Genomic DNA, 18704 nt, shown 5'->3' with positions numbered 1-18704 from the left:
TTTTTTTTAAAGATTTTATTTATTTTTAGAGAGGGAAGGGGGAGAGAGAGAGAGAGAGAGAGAGAGAGAGAGAGAGAGAGAGAAACATCAATGTGTGGTTGCTGGGGACCATGTGCCCTGATTGGGAATCGACCCTGCGACACTTTGTTTCGCAGCCCGCGCTCAATCCACTGAGCTACACCAGCCAGGGCTGAGATCATTCTTTAAGAAGTGAATTTGAACCTCAAAGTTTAAGGAATCCTTAGGTTTAATTTTGAAACAATGGTTACCTCTTTAATCCTTCTGGAATTGAAAGTGCATGGTATGAGAGATAGAACTTAGTTTTTTTCAGATGGAAAGCTATTTGTACCAAAACTACTGAAGTGCTCATTATTCATACCATTAAAACAAGTGTTATTGTGTATAGTAAGAAATCCCAAGTAATCATGGCTTTTTCTGTGTTTTTATCAATATTTGTCTGTCTTTGTGTCAGTATCATGCTGCTTTGGTTACTGCGGCTTACTAGGACACTTCGCTGTCTGGTAGGGCAAGGCCCCCGTTAGTGCTTCTTGTTCTTTTCTTCTTCAACATTTCTTGGCAGTGCTCCAGTGTTTAGTCTTCCAGAGGAATTTTAGAATCAAGTTGCAAAATCTACCTTTTGGAATCGTAACGAAAATTGCCTTAAATTGACATCGTTATAATATCGAATTAAATTGAATAATCTTCTCATCAGGATCATGTTATCTTTGCATTTACTTAAGTCATTTTTAATGTCCTTCAAGTTCTCTGGTTGTTTTCTCATAGATCTGGCACTGTTCTCAAAATGTTCTAGGTGTATACTTTTTTTTCCCCTGTTGTGGTGAAGGAGATAATTGTTTTCATTTTAGACTTCAACTTTTTGAAAAGATTTTGTCTTAGTCAAGGTTCGTATGGTAGCAATTTACAGAAATATTCCTAAACTTTGGCAGAAAAAGAAAAGGGAGGATTCTTTGGAAGATGGCCAAGGCCTTTGGTGCAGGTCAAGGGCAGAAAGAGGAGCGGGCCTCACGGGTGGGGGTGGGGGGGTGCTGGGCAAAAGCACTGCTTGGCCTTCTGTTGCTGCTTCTCTCAGGAGCTGTTTTTCTCTCTCTGTAGTTCCACTTTCCTTGCTGCTCTTTGTCCCACGTTCACTCTCCTGGGCGCGAAGGGGGTATAGAACAAACCTGACTGCAGGGGTTACCCATATGAATGGAGCGATTCTCAGAAAAAGTCTGTGGGCTGGGGAGGCACCTCTGAAACTGGTTTGAGAGTGCTCCGAATGCTCCGGAGCTGGTTCAGAGCATTGAAATGTCAGGAACTTCACGAATAGGTCTCTTCTTGCCTAAGGGGGTTAGTGTTGGCAGTTACAGTTTGGGTCAACCTTCTCTCCCTAGCTCCAGGTGATGGGATAAACAGGGACTGACAATCATCACCAGGTATGGGATTAACAATGCAACAAAAATATACCAAGCCCCTATTCTTACCTTAGCTTTGTATCCTGCTTTGCTGTTTTGCCTTCGATACTGATGTGCTTCTACTTACTCCATTTAACCACCTTTTAGGCTTTTGAGTCAGGTCACACATAGTAAGCCATAAATGCTAAATTCCGGTGGTTTAGGAGCATAAATTACCGTTTTAAATATTTTAAGAAATAGCCTGTTTCAAATTTTGCAACTTGGTATAAAGATGATTATGAACCTATTGCTATTCTCAACTAGCTTATGATTCATTTTGAAAATGAATCAGAAATGGGGCACTTCATTAAAAATCAAATAACAAAACCAAAACAAACCCCAAACAACTCCCACCCCCTTGAACACTAGAAATTCTCTTAAGACTTATTTTATTTTTTAACTGTGGTTAGGTAGTGTTTGACTGGGAGCCAAGTGAAAGCTGCAGTAGTATCTTTGGGATGAAGAAACTTGGGCAGTCTTGGTGCAATCAGTTACTAATTGAGCGACTTTCTTCACAAGTAGCCTAGCCTGTGTGAAGCAGTTTTTAGAAGCAGGTGTTATGAGGCAAAGCACAGTAAAAACAAAGGACTCGGTACCTATGGAGAGTCACCAATCACTAATGAGAGCCTGATAATGCTGAAAGGGAAAAAAAAACACCGGAGTTTGGAGGGAGATTTAGGAAAAGGTGGCAAAGGAACCCCAGAAATGGCACCTCCGCCAGCCCCAGCTTTTTCACACATATCAAAGAGCTCCTTGCTATGGAGAACACACTCTCCTTTAACTGGAAAACTATTGTTCGCTTTGTACGAATCTTTTACTAACAGCGATTCCATTTCTCCAAACTTTGCTTCGCCGCCCTGTCTGCAAACAACCAATCAGCTTTTCCCCACTGGCTCGGAGGGGCTGAGGGTAGCCCAGCGGGGGTCCCAGGCTGTGAGGGGCCCACAGCAGGGAAGTGATGAGGGGGCCAAGCTCTGGGATGGGGTCTGGGGTTCCGACTGAAGGACAGCTTCCACCAAACCAGCGGGCAGCGCCCCCAACCGACGTGTTTGCACGATTTAGGGCGTGGCTTCCGGCAGAGGAGGCGTGCTTACAGATTTTTCTCTTCTGTTCGCTTTCTTCCGGGGTGGGACTTCCTGTTTGTTATTGAAAAGAGCCGGCCAGCAGAGCTGATGAGCGAATCTCACAGGAGGGTGAGTCTGGCTGATCAGGCTTTATGCTCCTCAGAGGGCACCATGGAGGATTCGCTTCCTCTCTTCCTTGCTTTTTTAGTCCCCGCGAGGTCTCGGTTTGCACGGACACCCTAGCCTTTTGGCACTACCACCCACCTGAGGCTCTTCCGCTTCCTCTTTCCACAGGCTCCGCCCCCAGCGCCCCGTGGCCATGACGACCGCCCCGCGGGACTCCCTGTTGTGGAAGCTCGCGGGGCTGCTGCGGGAGTCCGGTGAGTGGACTTCCGGTTTAGCTGGCGCGGGGTAGAGGTGGGGTGTTTTCTGCTTTGCAGAGGCACGCCCCCTTAAGAGTCACGCAGTCACTGCTGTTCAGGGTCACGAGGGTGTGAGTGTCATTTCATTTCTTTATTCCTCCGGGGCTTGTTCTCTCTGATGCCATTGCCTACAGTGTCCTTTATCTTTGACAGTGTAAACGTGACCCATCCTTCGAGGCCAAACTTCACTGCCGCTTCCTCCATGCGTTCTCTGATACTCTCACCGGAAAGTGATCGTTACTTGGCTATACGCCCCTCGAGACCAGGGACTGGTCATAATCGCGGTGTAGCAAGGACCTAAAATCCAGCATAAGTTAAAAGCACGAGATTTGAAGTCAGACTCCACCTGAGCTGGAATCCCAACTCTCCCTTATACTTGGCCAAATTTTCAAACTTTTTTTTTTAGCCAGTTTTTCTTACCAGCAAAATGGCATAATGATTGTACTTAACTCAAGTTTGTTGTGGAGATTAATTCTCATTCACACGAAGCATTGTAACTTCTCTCAGTGCCTGGGCACATGGAGCCACAGTAGCTGTTCAGTATGCAGTTGGCATTGGATGTGTTAGACAAGCTTTGGTTTTGAGATCTCGCAGAAGTAGCAACTCGCTACCAGCCATATGATCTCAATCAACATTCTTAACTTTTCTGAGCACCAGTTTCTGTATCTGTCAGAGGTGGTTAATAGTGCTCGTTAGGAGACTCTGCTACAGTTTAAATGAAGTAACAGAGTTGTCTGGGACATATTACCCAGTTAACGTCAGGTGCCTTCCATCACTGCATTCCCATCGGTGGTATCTGAAATCTCTATAGCATTTGAAACTGGCGTGTGCTATGAATGTGCACTTGGCTTACCTCATCTTCTAGACTGGGAGGCTCTTTCAGGGTGGGAGGAGTCACCATGCCTGTGTCTGTCCTCAGCGTATGGTACATAGAAAATCCTTCACGCAAGGCTAGGGGATTTGTTAATTTATTCAGCAAAAATCTGACTTGGCTCCAGGGGTTAGGGATGATGGTATTTGTGTGGGTGGGTGGCTGAAGAGGTAGCAAGAAGGAGATCTTTGGTAATGGAATAGTTTGATTTCTTGATTGTGGTGTTGGTTTTGGGAATCTACACGTATGACAGAATGGCACAGGACTATAAATACACATTGCACCAATGCCAACTTCCTGGTTTTGATATTGTATATAAAATGTGACCATTGGGGGAAACTGGGTGAAGGGTATAGAGGGACCTCTTTGAACCGCTGCTACAACATCCTTTGACTTTATCCTTGGTTTTTCAAAAACGTTACAAAATTCTCCATGCCTGCCTTGTAGTTGCACTTTTTTTGGGTGCTGTGGTGAATACAAAGGGCACCCTGAAGGGTGACAGTCTCATAAGAGAGATCACTTTTTTTAAAAAAAGATTTTATTTATTTATTTTTAGAGAGGGAAGGGAGGGAGAAAGAGAGAGAGAAACAAACATCAATGTGCCATTGCTGGGGGTTATGGCCTGCAACCCAGGCATGTGCCCTGACTGGGAATCGAACCTGCGACACTTTGGTTCACAGCCTACGCTCAATCCACTGAGCTACACCAGCCAGGGCGAGAGAGCACTTTTAATGTAGAGAGTGACACCTTAGTGCGATCCTGAGTGGTTATTCTATGACATACGTTTTAGTATTGTTTGAGAGTTTCTGTAAGTGCGCTTGATGCTTTTGCAACCTGAAAAAAACAAAAGATGAAACATCCAGTCAACTTTTACATAAAATGAGTGATTACGGTGAAAAATTGAGCAGTGTTGTCGTGTATTGAGGAAGCGTCTGGAACTGTCAAGCTGGGCAGAGTGGAAGGGGCTGTGTCGGAAAGTGAGGCAGCTGAGAACAAAGTTGACCCGATTTCCAGCAGTGTGAGTAGACTAGGATCTTTTGAGCAGAAGGGAAAAGGAAATTTAGAAAAGTGGGAGGCACGTAGTAAAGCCGTCCATATGCCAGACTGAAGAGTTAGGACGCTTTTTGAAGATAGAGGAGCTGCTAAGGGCCGTTAAGTAAGGAGAAGATACAGAGGTTGACCCGCAGTGCAGGATGTGCGATAGAGATCGGCGCGGGTGTATCCTGGGATCACAAAGTCTCAGAGTAAGGGCAAAGAGCCCTTCCTGATGCCCCCCTTCCTGTCTGCCCCTCTCCCTGCAGGGGATGTGGTCCTGTCTGGCTGCAGCACACTGAGCCTGCTGACCGCCACACTGCAGCAGCTGAACCACGTGTTTGAGCTGTACCTGGGGCCATGGGGCCCTGGCCAGACAGGCTTTGTGGCTCTGCCCTCCCACCCCACCGACTCTCCTGTCATCCTCCAGCTTCAGTTCCTCTTCGATGTGCTGCAGAAAACGCTCTCACTCAAGGTTCTGGGGTGGGAGTGGGGTAGGCTGTCGGGGAAGCCCAGGAGAACAGTGGGGAGGGGGGCTGGGGCTGTAGCATGGATGCAGGAAGTCTGCACGGCTCAGGTCCAGAAGCTGTGAGAGCTATGGGTGGCTGTGCCAAGAAAGAGATGCCGGGAAAAGGTGTGCCCCGCCTCACTGACCCGAATGTCTTTTCTTTTAGCTGATTCATGTCCCTGGTCCTGGCCTTCCAGGGCCCATCAAGATGTTTCCCTTCAAGTCCCTCCGGCAGCTGGAGGTATGGCGCATTGGGGCACATTGCTGCACAAAACCCAGCTCGAGGAGCCTTTTGAGTATGAAAAAAAGAGGTGGCCTCTTTTGGGGGCCTCCATTGCTCTGCAGTAATGTGGCATCTACTCTCTTTTCCATTTAACACTTCCTGGAAGCACAGGTGGTTTCGTCATCTTGTCATCTTCCCTCTTCTCCCCTTCCTTTGCCACAGCTCCGAGGTGTCCCCGTCCACCGCCTTCATGGCCTCCGTGGCATCTATTCCCAGCTGGAGACCCTGGTTTGCAGCAGGAGCATCCGGACGTTAGAGGTGAGGAGGATGGGCGGTGGGGGCCCAGATGCTTTGTCCTGAGGGACGTGGATGACCAAACTCGGACACTCCCCCTTCCCTGCGGCCTTCCCTGCCTCCCGGCTCCCTCTGCTGTGCCCCCACAACACCCTGTACCTGTCCATGTTTTATACCACACCTGCTGCATTGTATTAAGTAGTCTCTTGATCACCTGGCTTTGGGGATAGGGCCCTCAGCTCTCTGTAGGTCCATATTCAGACCGAGCTCAGCATTTAAAGAGCGAGTGAATGGCTGGGCCATGGAGCGAGGCCTTGGTGTGGGGAGGAGGGGAGAGTGGAGCTCACCGAGCACCTCGTCTCAGGAGCTCCTCTCAGCCTGTGGTGGCGACCTCTGCTCTGCCCTGCCCTGGCTGGCCCTTCTCTCTGCCGACTTCAGCTGCAATGCACTGACCGCCTTAGACAGCTCCCTGGTGAGTGCCTCGGAGGGAGCGGGGCCTGGGGAAGGACAGGCGTGGGCCCAAGGGAGGGGGGCCAGCTGGCTGCCTGGGGGTGTCTGATCCTCTGTTTCCTCCTCCCGTCCCTGCACAGCGTCTCCTGTCCGCTCTGCGCTTCTTGAACCTGAGCCGCAATCAACTCCAGGACTGCAAGGGCTTCCTGATGGTGAGTGCGAGCGTCTTGCTTGGGGCCGGCGCCCCTCGGGCCTCTGATCGTTCCTCTCTGACCCCCTCTCTGGACCCGGTTTTGCTCCCGGGTGCTCTTGCGCACTGGGCGGAGCCATGTCCCCGCAGGCAGTGCTGTTTGGGGGCTCTGGCTCAGCATAAGACAAACCAGTTTTCAAACCTCAGCTGCTGACCCCTGTGTGACTTGGGACAAATTAGTTAGCCTCTTGGTTTCTTCACCTGTAGAGTGGGAATAATAGGAGCGCTCACTTTTATAGTATTAAGGTGATTATGAGGAGTATGTGGTGCTGCTTAGCCCAGTGCCTGGCCCAGAGAAGGGCAGCTCTTACGATGCAGGGGAAGCACCCTTCGCCCGTGTCTCCCTGTCAGAGATGAACAAAGCTGGACACTAGTTAAAGTGGGAGAACAGATTTTAATAATGGACTGTTGTAGCTTATTGAGTAATAAACTGTGTGATGTTTAATCAGTGAAACTTTTAAAAAAATTTATTGATATTTAGAGAGATGGGGGAGGAAGGGAGAGAGAGAAAAACATCGGAGTTGTTGTTCCACTGATTTATGCATTCCATCGATTGATGCTTGCATCTGCCCCGACGGGGGATCGAACGCACAACCTTGGTGTATTGGGATGACGCTCTAATCAGCTGAACTACTTGGCCAGGGCCAGTAGTGAAACTGTTTCATTCAGTAATAACGCAATCAGCATGAACTGAACTGAGCTCACGTTCAGTTTGTACAGAGGTAGCTGGTCGTGTTGAAGTGAGAGTGAGGGAGTGGGGAGGGGACCGGCCGGGGCTCGAGCAGCTTTTCCGCCTGACCAGGCTGTCGTCAGGGTCCCCTGCCGTCAGGGAAGTGGGGACGTGCAGAAAGCAGGGAGGGCACACTGGTCTGTGTGAAACCCACCTGTCTGGGTTTGCTGACCGGCTCTTGCCGGAGTGAGGCTCCTGCCCTCCCATGGGCGCCGGGGGGCCTGGTCTCTAGGTGTTGGCCAGAACGAACTCAGTTCTTCTGGCAGCCTTGTGTCTTTCTAGGCAGGGACGTAAGGGGGCCGGAGTTGTCATCTTAAGGACGTGGGCTTGAGCCATCAGAAACTATGCGAGTTCAAGTCTTTTAATGCGGGGGAGTGGGGGGGTAGATTCAGTCGTTTGTGCGGAGAGGCTGCAGTTCTGCAGACCGAGGATGAGGCCCAGTGGGGAGGGGGGCTCCGAGGAGCCTGGCTAGAGTTTGTCAAGGACAGAATCTTGGGCACCTCCCACTTCCTCCCAGGACTTGTCTGAGCTCTGCCATCTGGACATCTCCTACAACCACCTGTGTTCCGTGCCGAGAATGGGGCCCTCCGGGGCTGCTCTGGGGACCCTGATACTGCGAGGCAATGAGCTCCAGGGTCTGCATGGTGAGTGGGGGAGTGCGGGGAGGGGAGGGCCAGTAGGAGGGGTCGGGCGGGGTGAGATGAAGGGTGGCGAGGGGCCTGGGAACCACGTGCCTCCAGAGCCCCACGCGTGCTCACAGGCGGGTCTGAGGGCCCAGGGTTGCCTTCTCACAGCACCCTCCCCCGGCATGCTCCCACCCCTCCACCCTCTCCTCACTCACGTGCCTTTCCTCTTCTCTCACCTCTGCCCCAGGCCTGGAGCAGCTGAGGAAGCTGCAGCACCTAGACGTGGCGTACAACCTGTTGGAAGAACACAGGGCGCTGTCGCCGCTGTGGCTGCTGGCTGAGCTCCGCAAGGTGGGACTGGGGTGCTCCAGAGCCCTGGAAGCCAGCTCCGCCCCCTGTCCCCGCCCCCCCCCACGTGGATGTGGTCAGTGCCTGTGTTCCCCCAGGGAGGCTCAAGGCCCATTCTCGTTTCCTCCTTGCCCCTCAGCTCTACCTGGAGGGAAACCCCTTGTGGTTCCACCCTGCGCACCGCGTGGCCACCGCCCAGTACTTGTCCCCCCGAGCCAGGGATGCTGCTTCCGGCGTGAGTGACTCCCCACATTCGCTCTCCTTTGCCTTTCCCGCCCAGTCCCACGCCCACCGCTGCACTTCTTGCCATTTTCACCCCCTAGACGCAGGGCCCAGGCCCTGGACCCCTTGCTTGTTCTCGCTTATTATGTTGGTACCTCCTGCTAAGCCCAGAGGTCCTTATAGGTCTTGGAGGGCTCACAGCCCGGCTCGGAGCCCCCAGGGTGTGTGCCCCCCCCCAACACTGCCCCCTCCTCCTCTCTTGTCTCTGTTCAGTTCCTTCTGGATGGAAAAGTCTTGTCGCTGACTGATTTTCAGGTTGGTGTGGCGGGAGGGCCAGGACTGGGGCAGCGAGGACTGGTGTGGGAGGATGGGAAGGGAGGACACTCGCTGAGGGAAACTGGGTTCCCAGGGCTCGGCTCTGCCTGGTTGGCTGGCGAGGAGGTCCCGGCTCTCTCGGCGAGCTTGGGGGCGGGGGTGGGGGTGCTCCTCTGGAGGTGCCGACCTCTCTCTCCTTCCTGTCGTCACACTCACACGCCAGACCTCCACGTCCTCAGAGGCCCCGCCTCCGTCCTGGCCAGTGGGGAGTACCACGGAAACCTCAGGTGGCGCTGACTTGAGTGACAGCCTCTCCTCCGGGGGCGTTGTGGCCCCACCCCCAGTTCGTAAGTTTAAGGTAAACAGTGTCCTAGGCGGCCTTGGACCTGGGGTCGGGTCCCTGTACCGCGGCTCTGGGCTGTCGAGGGGCCGAGAATAGTAAGGCTTTGCCCTTGTTTGTGGGTGGGATGCCTTCGGCAGCTTGGACGGGAGGCCCGGCTGCGTGGAACATCATCCCTCTGCCCAAACGCAGAGCCGAGTTCGGGTGAGGCGGGCCAGCATCTCGGAGCCCAGCGATACGGACCCAGAGCCCCGGACCCAGGACCCCTCCCCGGCCGGTAAGCCCTGCCCCCAGCCTCCGGCGCTCCCCAGTCCTCTAGTGAGGAGGGAGGGGCTTTAGTTTTGGGGGAGCGGAGCACTGTGGAGGGCCTCCTCCTCCTCGTTCCTCTCCCCATCCGTCTGGAGGGAGCAGGAGAGACTGCTCCTGGGCAGCACTTCCCAAAGGGTTTTTTTTTTACAAGGAACCTTAGTTTTGTGGGGCGTCACAGGGATTCCGTGGCCAGACAGGGTTGGGAGATGCGAGGTTAAACAGGCAGCTGCCCCCCCCCCCCCCCCCGGGATGCCACAGGACCTTAACGGGGCTGCTGTGTGCTGTGAGTCTCCCAGAGCGGCGCACGACGCACAGTTGTGAGCTGCGTGAGCCCGGAGTGTGTGTGGAACACACCCCCCGGGGCGGGGGCGGGGGGGGGCTGCTGAGGGGAAGCCTTGAGCCTGTCTCTGACCCCACCCCCACCTCTGCCCCGCTGCACAGACTCCCACCTTGCCCCCAGGGGCGTTCACAGGAGAGGCTGGGACGGTTGGGGCCGGGGGGGGGGGGGGGGGGGGGGGGGTGGGGACACGGGCTGGCCAAGCTCTGTAATACTGCCGTCCCCCCCATCCCATTCGCACCTGTGTAGGACGGTTTGTGCAGCAGCACCGGGAACTTGAACTTATGAACAGCTTCCGGGAGCAGTTTGGCTGTGACTGGCTACAGTATAGGAATCACCTGGAGACCTCCGGGATCCCTGTCCTGGCTTCCTCGAAGACCCCTGCCCTCAGCACCCTGCACCCGGACACCCTGAGCCCCGAGACTGTGCCCAGCCCAGCACCCCCAGAGAAGGAGTCCCCACAGGAAGTGACAGAAGAGGTCAACGTGGGGCTGGAGCCACGGGAGGAAGAGGAGACGGAGGAGCAGGGAGAAGAGGAGGAAGAGCAGGAAGAGCAGGAGCAGGAGCAGGATGAAGTAGAAGGTGAGCTCCTGGTGGCTGTGATTGATGGTGGGGTGTTGGGAGAGGGAGGAAAACCTGGGTGTGGGGAAGGGCCAGCGCATGGGAGGGCGGAGTCTTGGTACTTGTCGCTGCTCACAGGGTCGCTCTCTCGCTTTCTCCTCAGCGGAGCTCTATCGCCCCTTGTTGGTGTGTCCCCTGGAGGGGCCTCAGGGTGTGCGGGGCAAGGAGCGCTTTCTCCGGGTGACCTCGGGCCACCTGTGGGAGGTGGAGCTCCAAGCAGCTCGTACCCTGGAGCGGCTGGAGCTCCAGAGTCTGGAGGCAGCTGAAGTCGAGTTCGAGGCCCCAGCCCAGAGGGAACTGCTGCCCGAGGTGAGCGTGGCTTCTGGGCAAGGCGCGGGGTGTTTCTCAGCAGCCGGCTCTGACCCAGGGGCTCTGACCCGGGATCTCGGGTGCCCAGCCCCGGGCTCTGGGTCCTCGTGGTCTCTCACTGGCGCCGAGGAGGGGGCTGGGGGAGCACAGGCGACCCCAGGCCGCTTGGGAGGCGGGCCCAGGGGTAGAGCTTCTGGGCCAGCGCCGGGGTGTTAGCAACAGTGTTTTGTTTTTGTTTTTTTTTAAAGATTTTATTTATTTATTTTTAGAGAGGGAAGGGAGGGAGAAAGAGAGAGAAACATCAGTGTGCGGTTGCTGGGGGCCGTGGCCTGCAACCCAGGCATGTACCCTGACTGGGAATCGAACCTGTGACACTTTGGTTCGCAGCCCGCACTCAATCCACTGAGCTACGCCAGACAGGGAACAACAGTGTTTTAATGGGGTCCAGAGCTCTCGTCCCCCTCCGTGCTCTCACTATAACCCCCATCCCTCTGCTGTTTTTTCCTGGTCCCCTCTCCCCGTGCAGGGCTCAGAGCCACCACCCTCGGCCCCTGTCCTCGTTCTGCGCTTCTCCTACATTTGCCCGAACCGGCACCTGCGTCGCTATGTGGTGCTGGAGCCCGACGCCCACGCCGTCGTCCAGGTGATGGGTGGGGTTCTGGCGGCCCCCAGGAGAGCGGAAGGCGGGGGGGGGGGGTGGAGGGCCAGGGTCCCCCTGCTCACAGCCGCCTCCGGCCCGCCCTGTTTCAGGAGCTGCTTGCTGTGTTGACCCCAGAGGCCACCAAGGCTCAGCATCAGTGTGGGGAAGTGAGGGACCAGCTGGCGGGCAGGCTCCAGTGTCTGCGCTGTGGCCACGATTTCAAGCCAGGGGAGACCAGGTCGGGCCTGGACGGTGTGGAAGGCGCGAGGCCTCTGCTCCAGAGTACAGGTACAAGCCCTGCCCTTGACCTCCTGGCCCACGGACCTCCTGCCACTTCAGGGGAAATGGCTTTGAGGGTGGGAGTGTGGAGGGGGACCCGCAGGGAAGAAAGGGGTGGGGGCCCACTTTCTGTTTGGAGGAGAAGTAAAACCGTCTGCCCGCTACGCGTATAAAAAAAAGTAAAAGCAGAAAGTACATCCTTTTTCCCCCCTCTAGAAGTCCAGAAATACAATCTCTGTAACTGTTTAAACACACTCATTATTTTTTCATAACTTGGAGGGCTTTCCCCCCTTTTCGGGCTCATGTTCCAGAAACTATGTAAAACCTAATGCGCCCTCAGCGCCCACTGTCGGGGTGCAGCACGGCCGCCCGCGCACTGCGGCTGTTGGGCTGGATGCTGGGGGTGCGGGGCTGGCTCCGACTGTCCGTCCGTCTGACCTTGGAGCCTCTGGGTGTCGAGTCGTGCCCCGTGGCATCTCTCCGCGTCCTGTTCTTTAAGACAAAAACAATTTCCCTTGCAGACCAGTCCGAAAGACGGATATTGGTAACTCCTGGGTTGAAACGCATGATCTTTAGGACTCTCCTCTTTTCGGCAGCAGCTAGAGCAGGGGTTTACACTCTGTTCAGAAAGCGGGCCCCTGTCCAGCGCGCTCCCCGAGCCTGCCCAGGAGGCGGGGGGCCCCAGGGGCCTGGAAGGGCCGTGCGTGTGGCAGAAAGAGCCCCAGCTCCTCCTAGACTCTGTCTTCTGCTCCACGGTGGGGGGTTTGTTCGTGTGGCCCCTGGGGTCCCTTCCGTGGAGGCGTCGGTGATGAACCTGCCTGCGTGAGCCTTGGTCACCTTGCTCAAATGGAGAGGAGAATGAACTTGCCCCCGGGTGTGGGTAGGAGGTCTGCATGGGGCAGAGAGGCAACAAGCACAGGGCTGGGCTCCAAACCGAGGACTTCGGCCAGTGGTCGCTGGGGCCCTTCACTTTCCCCGTTGGCCAGTGGGAGGGGGACAGTTCCGATGCTCTGGTCAGAGGCTGTGGCACGAGCCCAGCTGTTGGAGCTGCTCAAGGAATGTTTCTCCTCCCGTGGCTGGGCCCTGTCCTGGCTCCCTTGCCCCATCACGTTCACTCGTCCTGACGGCCCTGTGAGATTGGACTGGCGTCATCCCTCTGATGGACGAGGCACTGGGCACGGGGGGCTCGGATGACTTGTCCTCATTGCTGAGATGATAGCCTTCAAGTGCTGGAGCCTGGAATCAGACCCGTCTGGCACCTTGCCTTCCCGCTCTGTCGAGCTGGGGCTTTAGGCATTGCTGGTAGAGCCTCGAAGTGCGTGATCAGACCTAGGCAGTGGGAGGGGAACCACACAGGGCCTGGTGGAGCCTGGCTCTTTCTGAGAAGGCCCGGAGGGAGGCGGTGGGGTGTATTTTGAAGAGTTGTGGGCCCCGGGTCCAGGAGCGATCAGTCAGCAGCTGGGCCCACGGAGGGAGGCGGGTGGCCAGGGAAAGGTGGGGAGTGTGTGCGGCTGGAGGTGTGGGCCGAGGCGGGTCTGAGAGTGGGCGGGGAGCCCGTGAGCAGGGCTGGGGGTTGTGGTGCTGTGTGTGTGTGGGGGGAGTGGTTACAGGGATGCGCCCCCTCCCTCTCTCCAGAGCCTCCCGCTGTGTGTCCCAACTGTGGCAGTGACCACGTGGTGCTCCTGGCTGTGTCCGTGGGGGTCCCCAGCGGGGAGCGGAGGCCAGAAGAGCAGCTGCCAGCTTCCTCGCAGTCTCCCAGCACCGTCCGTGACCCTCCCGGCGACGGGGACCACGGCGCCAGGGCTGACAGCACCCCATCTCAGGCACTGGCCTCCCACGACCGCCACGGGTGGAGCCTCAGTCCCCGTGAGTGTGGGCCAGACAAGGCGGGGCCGGTGTCTGGGGGCGGGAAGGGGTGCTGATGGGGGCAGGCGGGGTGGGACCGGGCGGCCAGGGCAGACTGATGGCCCACCGCCTGTCCCCAGCCCCTGAGCGCCGTGGCCTCCGCTCCGTGGACCACCGCCTCCGGCTCTTCCTGGATGTCGAGGTGTTCGCTGACGCCCAGGAGGAGTTCCAGTGCTGCCTCAAGGTCCGTGCCCCTCGCTGACCTGACGGGGCGCCTGCCTGTGTCCGTCATGGCTGATGGTGTCAGAGCTGGTGCCCTGAACCGCCGGGCCCGGCCTCCAGTGTCAGCTCCGGCAGTTGTCACTCGCTGGGTGCCTTGACGTGTGAGCCTCCGTCACTGGTCCTCTGTGAGGGGAGTCCCACTTCCCGTCCGAGTGCAGCAGTGTCAGTGGGAGCTTGTGCCTGCAAACAGCGGGGCACAGTCCCTGGCCTCAGTGGCACCTCCTGTCGTTACTGTAAATGCAGGGTGTCGAGTACCTGGCATGTGCTAGACACTAAGCAGCTGGACCGAGCCAGTCCCGCTCTCTGTCTTACCCTCTGGTGTGAGGGACGGACAACGATCCTGTGATGTGGAAGGGCTGCAGTCAGGCCAGGGCCCTGGAGGGGCATCTGGCCCAGCCCGAGTGGGCCAGGGAGGCCGCCCCTTCCTGGGGAGGCGATGGCCCAGCCAGGCCCTGCAGGATGAGGTACAGAGGGGGAGGGAAGGGGTGTTCCGGGGAGCAAAGCCACGTGTGTGTGTGGAGGCGTCAGAGGGTGGCTGGTGGGGAGACCGGCCATGAGGGGGGCAGCCAGCATGTTGGGGGGGAGTGTCCCGAGAGGAGCAGGGCAGGCAGGGGCTGGTTCAGGAGACACCTCGTGTGTCTGCCACGGGGTCTGGGCTGGATCCCAAGGGCCAGGGAGCCACCGAAGGGCTGGAAGCAGGGGAGTGGCGATTGGTTCTGTGCTTTAGAACAATCCGGCTGGCAGAGTGCGGGGGGTGCACTGGAGGGACGAGGTGGCAGGCGGGGAGGCCTGCAAAGAACGTGCTGCGACCACAGTGCAAGCAGGGGGCGTGGGGTGGAGAGCAGGCGGGTGGAGACTGTGGTGGGTGGGGAGCTGGGGTGGATGCACGGTGGGGGTGGGGGCGGGGGGGGGCGTAGGCAGAAGGTGCTGTCGCAGTAACTCGGCCCTCAGTCTGGCCGCCGCCGCCTCCCTAGTCCTCCGTGTTTCTCATCAACTTCCTCTTCCCCTCAGGTGCCAGTGGTGCTGGCAGGCCACCCTGGGGAGTGTCTTGGTCTTGTGGTTGTGTCCGACCAGAGGCTTTACGTGTTGGAGGTGACAGGGGAGATCTGGTGAGTGAGTGGGACCGTGGCCCGGGAGGTTTCACTCGACCCTTTTTCTTCTCTCCCACCACTCTGGCCCTCCTCTCTCCACAGCGGGCCTCCGGTGGGCTGGCTGCAGCCGGTCCTGGCCATTCCCCTGCAGGACCTGAGTCGCCTACAGCTGGGCCTGGCGGGACAGAGCCTGCGACTGGAGTGGGCCGCTGGGGTGGGCCGTTGTGTCCTGCTGCCCCGAGACGCCAGGCGCTCCCGAGCCTTCCTAGAGGAGCTCACTGGTGAGAGAGGAAAGGGGGAGACAAGGGAGGGCAGGCCGCCGGGGGATGTGGTCATGGATTCCGGGTCTGGTGCCCACAACTGAGACAGACAGGTAATGAAACTCAGTCCTCAGAAAAGTTCCTGCAGTCTAGAAGAAGCTTGGAGAACGGGCAGGTGCTGAGAGGCAGGGAGGTTGGGGTAGACGAGGTGGAGTCGCGAGGGCTCCCCATCTCTGGTTGGTTCTGCCCAGATGTCCTGCAGGCCCTGCCCCCAGCCTGGCGGGGCGGCGTCAGTGCCACAGAGGAGGAGGTGACCCCGGAGCACCGGTTGTGGTGAGTCGGTGGGAGGGTGAGGCCAGGGCTGCAGCCCAGGCCCTCGGTCCACAAGCCCCCGGTCCCTGTCCTCAGGCCCACGGGCTTGGTCCTTCCTCCCCGCTCTGCCCTGTCCTGGTGCTACCCACCCCTGGCTGACCACTCCCTCCTGGGGCTGCCGCCTTCCCCCCAGGCCTCTGCTGGAAGGAGCCTCTTCCTTGGAGCCTCCCCGGTTCTTCTACCTGCAGGTGTTCCTGGTTGAAGGTGAGGCCTCTGTGCCCTGTCCGTCCTCAGTTCTCAGTTCTGGGGATCTGGACTTCCTGTCGCTCATGGGCACACCCACACGACTGCCTCAGTGTTCCTGGTCTCTCTGGGTAGGGCGGGAGGCCCCTTGGTTTCGGGCCCGGGCCTTCTGTGAGGGGAGCAGGGCGGCTGGGTCTGCTCTGCCTCGGCCTTTTGGAGAAGGCGAGAGTGGACCCTCCTTTCTGAGTCGGTGAGGTGGCAGGGCAGGCTTCCTTTGTCTCAGAGGTCTCGGGGGCTAGAGGTCCCTGGAGCTGGGGGCCCCAGCCCCGGAGGCCCGGCCACTCCGTGGCCGTCTCAGCGAGGCCCGCTCCCCTCCTCCTGAGCGGCTGGGGCTCGGCTGTGGGGCCCCGGCTTCTCCTCAGCCTCCACCCTGCGGCTCACCCTGCCTCTTTTCCTCCAGGCCCCGCCGAGTGCCCCGTGTCCCTGTTGCTGACTCTGTCCACCTTGTACCTGTTAGAGGAGGACCTTGTGGGGTCCCGGGCAGAGCCCCCTCTTGCAGCAGCGTCTGCCGAAGGCTCTGAGAAGGCCCCGCTCTCGGGGGGGCCAGGCCCTTCCTTCCGAGTCAGGGAGCAGCAGCCACTCAGCAGCCTGAGCTCGGTGGTGCTCTACCGCACGGCGCCGGAGGACCTGCGGCTGGTGTTCTATGAGGAGGTGTGTGTGTGTGCACGCATGAGCGTGAGAGAGGCAGACAGAGATGGGGGCAGAGGTGGCTCGTGGGTGGGAAATGGGTCTAGAAGGCTAGGAATGGGGGAGCGTGTGCCATGGACAGTCGCAGCGGAGGGGACAGGGAAGTCGGGTGCAAGGACCTGGGAGGCTCACCGGTTTGGGCAGGAGCAAGCGGGGGGGGGCGGGCTGCTGTAGGCAGTGGAAACACCCTGAACTTGAAGCCCAGCCTTGCGTTAGCTGGGTGACCTTGAGTGAAGCGCCCTGCTGCTGCTGCTGCTCCCGCCTCGGGTTCGCATTCGCTGGCCCCTCCGCCGGCCCTTGGCTCTGCCCGGCCTGCGCGTGAGGAGGCGCCGTCATGAGTCCTGCCGCAGGCCAGGAAGTGGAGGTTTGCTCCCTTAGCCACCCTGCCCGGGTGGCAGGTGGTACCGCCAGGAGCTGAACCCCGAGCAGTCCCTTGGCCTTGACTCCAGAACGAACAGGAAAGACTGAAGAAACAAGGCAGGAACTGTGAAAGCCCTTGGGGCCTTCCGTAGGTGTCAGTGGGGTTCTGTTTAAAAAGTCGGCACCTTCTGCGGGGGCTGACAGGCTGGCGGAAGGGAAGAGGCTGTGTGCAAGGAGGGGCAGCGGGTCCACCCCTGCCCCGAGAGACCTCCCCTCCCCGCCTCCCAGGGGGCCCTCCGTGAGCTCACCTGGCCACTCTCGGTCTGCCAGGTGTCCCGGCTGGAGAGTTTCTGGGCCGTGCGCGTCGTGTGCCCGGAGCAGCTGACGGCCCTGCTGGCCTGGATCCGGGAGCCCTGGGAGCAGCTGTTTTCCATTGGACTCCGGACCGTGACCCAGGAGGCTCTAGACCTTGACCGGTGAAGCCCCCCTGTGCAGCCTCCCTGCTGACCCTGCCCTGGCCTCGGGGGTCGTGGCTGCAGACCCCCTGTCTCCAGACCCTGGCTGTGGACTCTCCAGCCTTCGGGTGCTGGCCAGTGAGGCCCCAAGTGACCCACGGCTCAAGGGAAGGGAGAGACGTGGTCAGGCCTCTGGGCGATCTGGCCTGAGGGGACAGGCTCAGTGGTCAGCGGGAAATGTTTCCCTGCACTTTTTCTCAGGTATCAATAAAGCTGTTTCTATTCCAGATGTCACGGGTGTATTTACATGTGTCACTCGTGGGGCCTGTGGTCCTTCTGCCTCTTCTAACAGGAGCTGCCCTGCCCCGCGAGGAGCCCAGGCAGCCTTGTGTGTACCGTGAGACCCTGTCCTGGCCTCCTTCGCCCCCACTGACGGGATCAGGAGTAGGACTCCTGACCCATGGGCACGAGACCGACCTCAGCCAGCAGCGCCCGCCACGTGGCGCAGCACGGAACTCACCACCTTGAGAACAGCAGGGCCCGTTAGATTCTCACTCTTTTTTTTTTAAAGGAATGATTTTTTTTAAAAGATTTTATTTACTTATTTTTAGAGAGGGAAAGGAGGGAGAAAGAGAGAGAAACATCAGTGTGCGGTTGCTGGGGGCTGTGGCCTGCAACCCAGGCATGTGCCCTGACTGGGAATCGAACCTGCGACACTTTGGTTCACAGCCCGAGCTCAATCCACTGAGCGACACCAGCCAGGGCTTTGCCGCCACTTTTTATTTTCCCCTCAGCGGGCCCTCAACTGAAGGTTCCCAGGGGGCGGCACGTGTTCTGTTAGTTCGGTGCAAACTTTGTTTTGGGGAAGTCCAAGTTGGGGCCTCCCAGCGTGGGGGCGGGGAGGAGAGTGGGGGGTTGCAATAGGCTGGAGAAGACCTAAACCCCCCTGGTGCCCCCCGTTCCACCCTTGACCCAGCCCGCTCTCCTCAAACCCTGGAGCCCTGGAGGGTGGAGTCCTGTGGGAAGGAGGCGGCGTCCTGCCGGCCAGTCGCTCAGACTCGGGCCTGGCTCACGAAGGACTGGAAGTCCCTGGGTTCCCAGGGAAACGGCTGCTGGGCCCCAGGTGGGAGACGGCCGCCAGGGTGGTTAGGCCCACTCTGGCCAGTTCTGCCTTTTCTGACCCGCAGTGTGGGCCAGCATTGTCCCTGTCCTGGAACGTGGGCATTCCATAGTCTTTCGTAAGTGCCCCGAATGGGTGAATTTCTTTGTACCGTCCCTAGACAGAGACCAGTAGGACACGGGTCCTGCCGCAGAGCCCATTAAAGCGTGTGTCGGAACAGGAGGGGCTCCCCGGCAGCTCATGGACTACCTCCCCAACAGCAGCTGCCTTCCCTGGGCCACGACGGCCAGGAGGGCGGCTGGGGGCCAGATGGAAAGGGAAGATGGAGAGGGACACCTGCAAATAACT

At 58.0% G+C, this 18704-nt stretch overlaps 1 protein-coding gene across 3 annotated transcripts; it reads left to right on the top strand.

The window, feature by feature from the left end:
* Positions 1-2537: 2537 nt before the first annotated feature.
* Positions 2538-17523, top strand: LOC114494333 (serine/threonine kinase 11 interacting protein). 3 transcript variants are annotated; one of them, XM_028509362.2, is made up of 25 exons: positions 2538-2644; positions 2810-2895; positions 5110-5315; positions 5515-5589; positions 5794-5889; positions 6230-6337; positions 6456-6527; positions 7813-7939; positions 8169-8272; positions 8409-8504; positions 8765-8806; positions 9030-9164; positions 9339-9423; positions 10042-10374; positions 10517-10722; positions 11249-11365; positions 11473-11650; positions 13277-13507; positions 13627-13730; positions 14780-14877; positions 14962-15140; positions 15371-15452; positions 15625-15695; positions 16135-16385; positions 17112-17523. In XM_028509362.2, exons 2-25 carry the CDS (start codon positions 2835-2837, stop codon positions 17259-17261), a joined length of 3207 nt encoding a protein of 1068 aa, XP_028365163.1. In that variant the 5' UTR covers positions 2538-2644; positions 2810-2834; the 3' UTR covers positions 17262-17523. The 3 variants fall into 3 exon arrangements, with proteins under 3 accessions (XP_028365163.1, XP_035878695.1, XP_035878696.1); XM_036022802.1 differs by having other exon boundaries at positions 11231-11365; XM_036022803.1 differs by lacking the exons at positions 2538-2644; positions 5110-5315 and having other exon boundaries at positions 11231-11365.
* The last annotated feature ends 1181 nt before the right edge of the window (positions 17524-18704 follow it).

This window comes from Phyllostomus discolor, chromosome 4 (genome assembly GCF_004126475.2).
Source record: "Phyllostomus discolor isolate MPI-MPIP mPhyDis1 chromosome 4, mPhyDis1.pri.v3, whole genome shotgun sequence".
Classification (NCBI taxonomy): Eukaryota; Metazoa; Chordata; class Mammalia; order Chiroptera; family Phyllostomidae; genus Phyllostomus; species Phyllostomus discolor.
This window is presented reverse-complemented; position numbering and strand designations above follow the sequence as displayed.

What these genes read in the sequence shown, in the direction of transcription:
- LOC114494333 (XM_036022802.1), top strand. Translation starts at nt 2,835, where the DNA reads ATGACGACCGCCCCGCGGGACTCCCTGTTGTGGAAGCTCGCGGGGCTG. An exon ending in AGAAAACGCTCTCACTCAAG is followed by an intron (nt 5,316 to 5,514) that starts GTTCTGGGGTGG and finishes CTTTTCTTTTAG; the next exon opens with CTGATTCATGTCCCTGGTCC. An exon ending in GGCTGGTGTTCTATGAGGAG is followed by an intron (nt 16,386 to 17,111) that starts GTGTGTGTGTGT and finishes TCGGTCTGCCAG; the next exon opens with GTGTCCCGGCTGGAGAGTTT.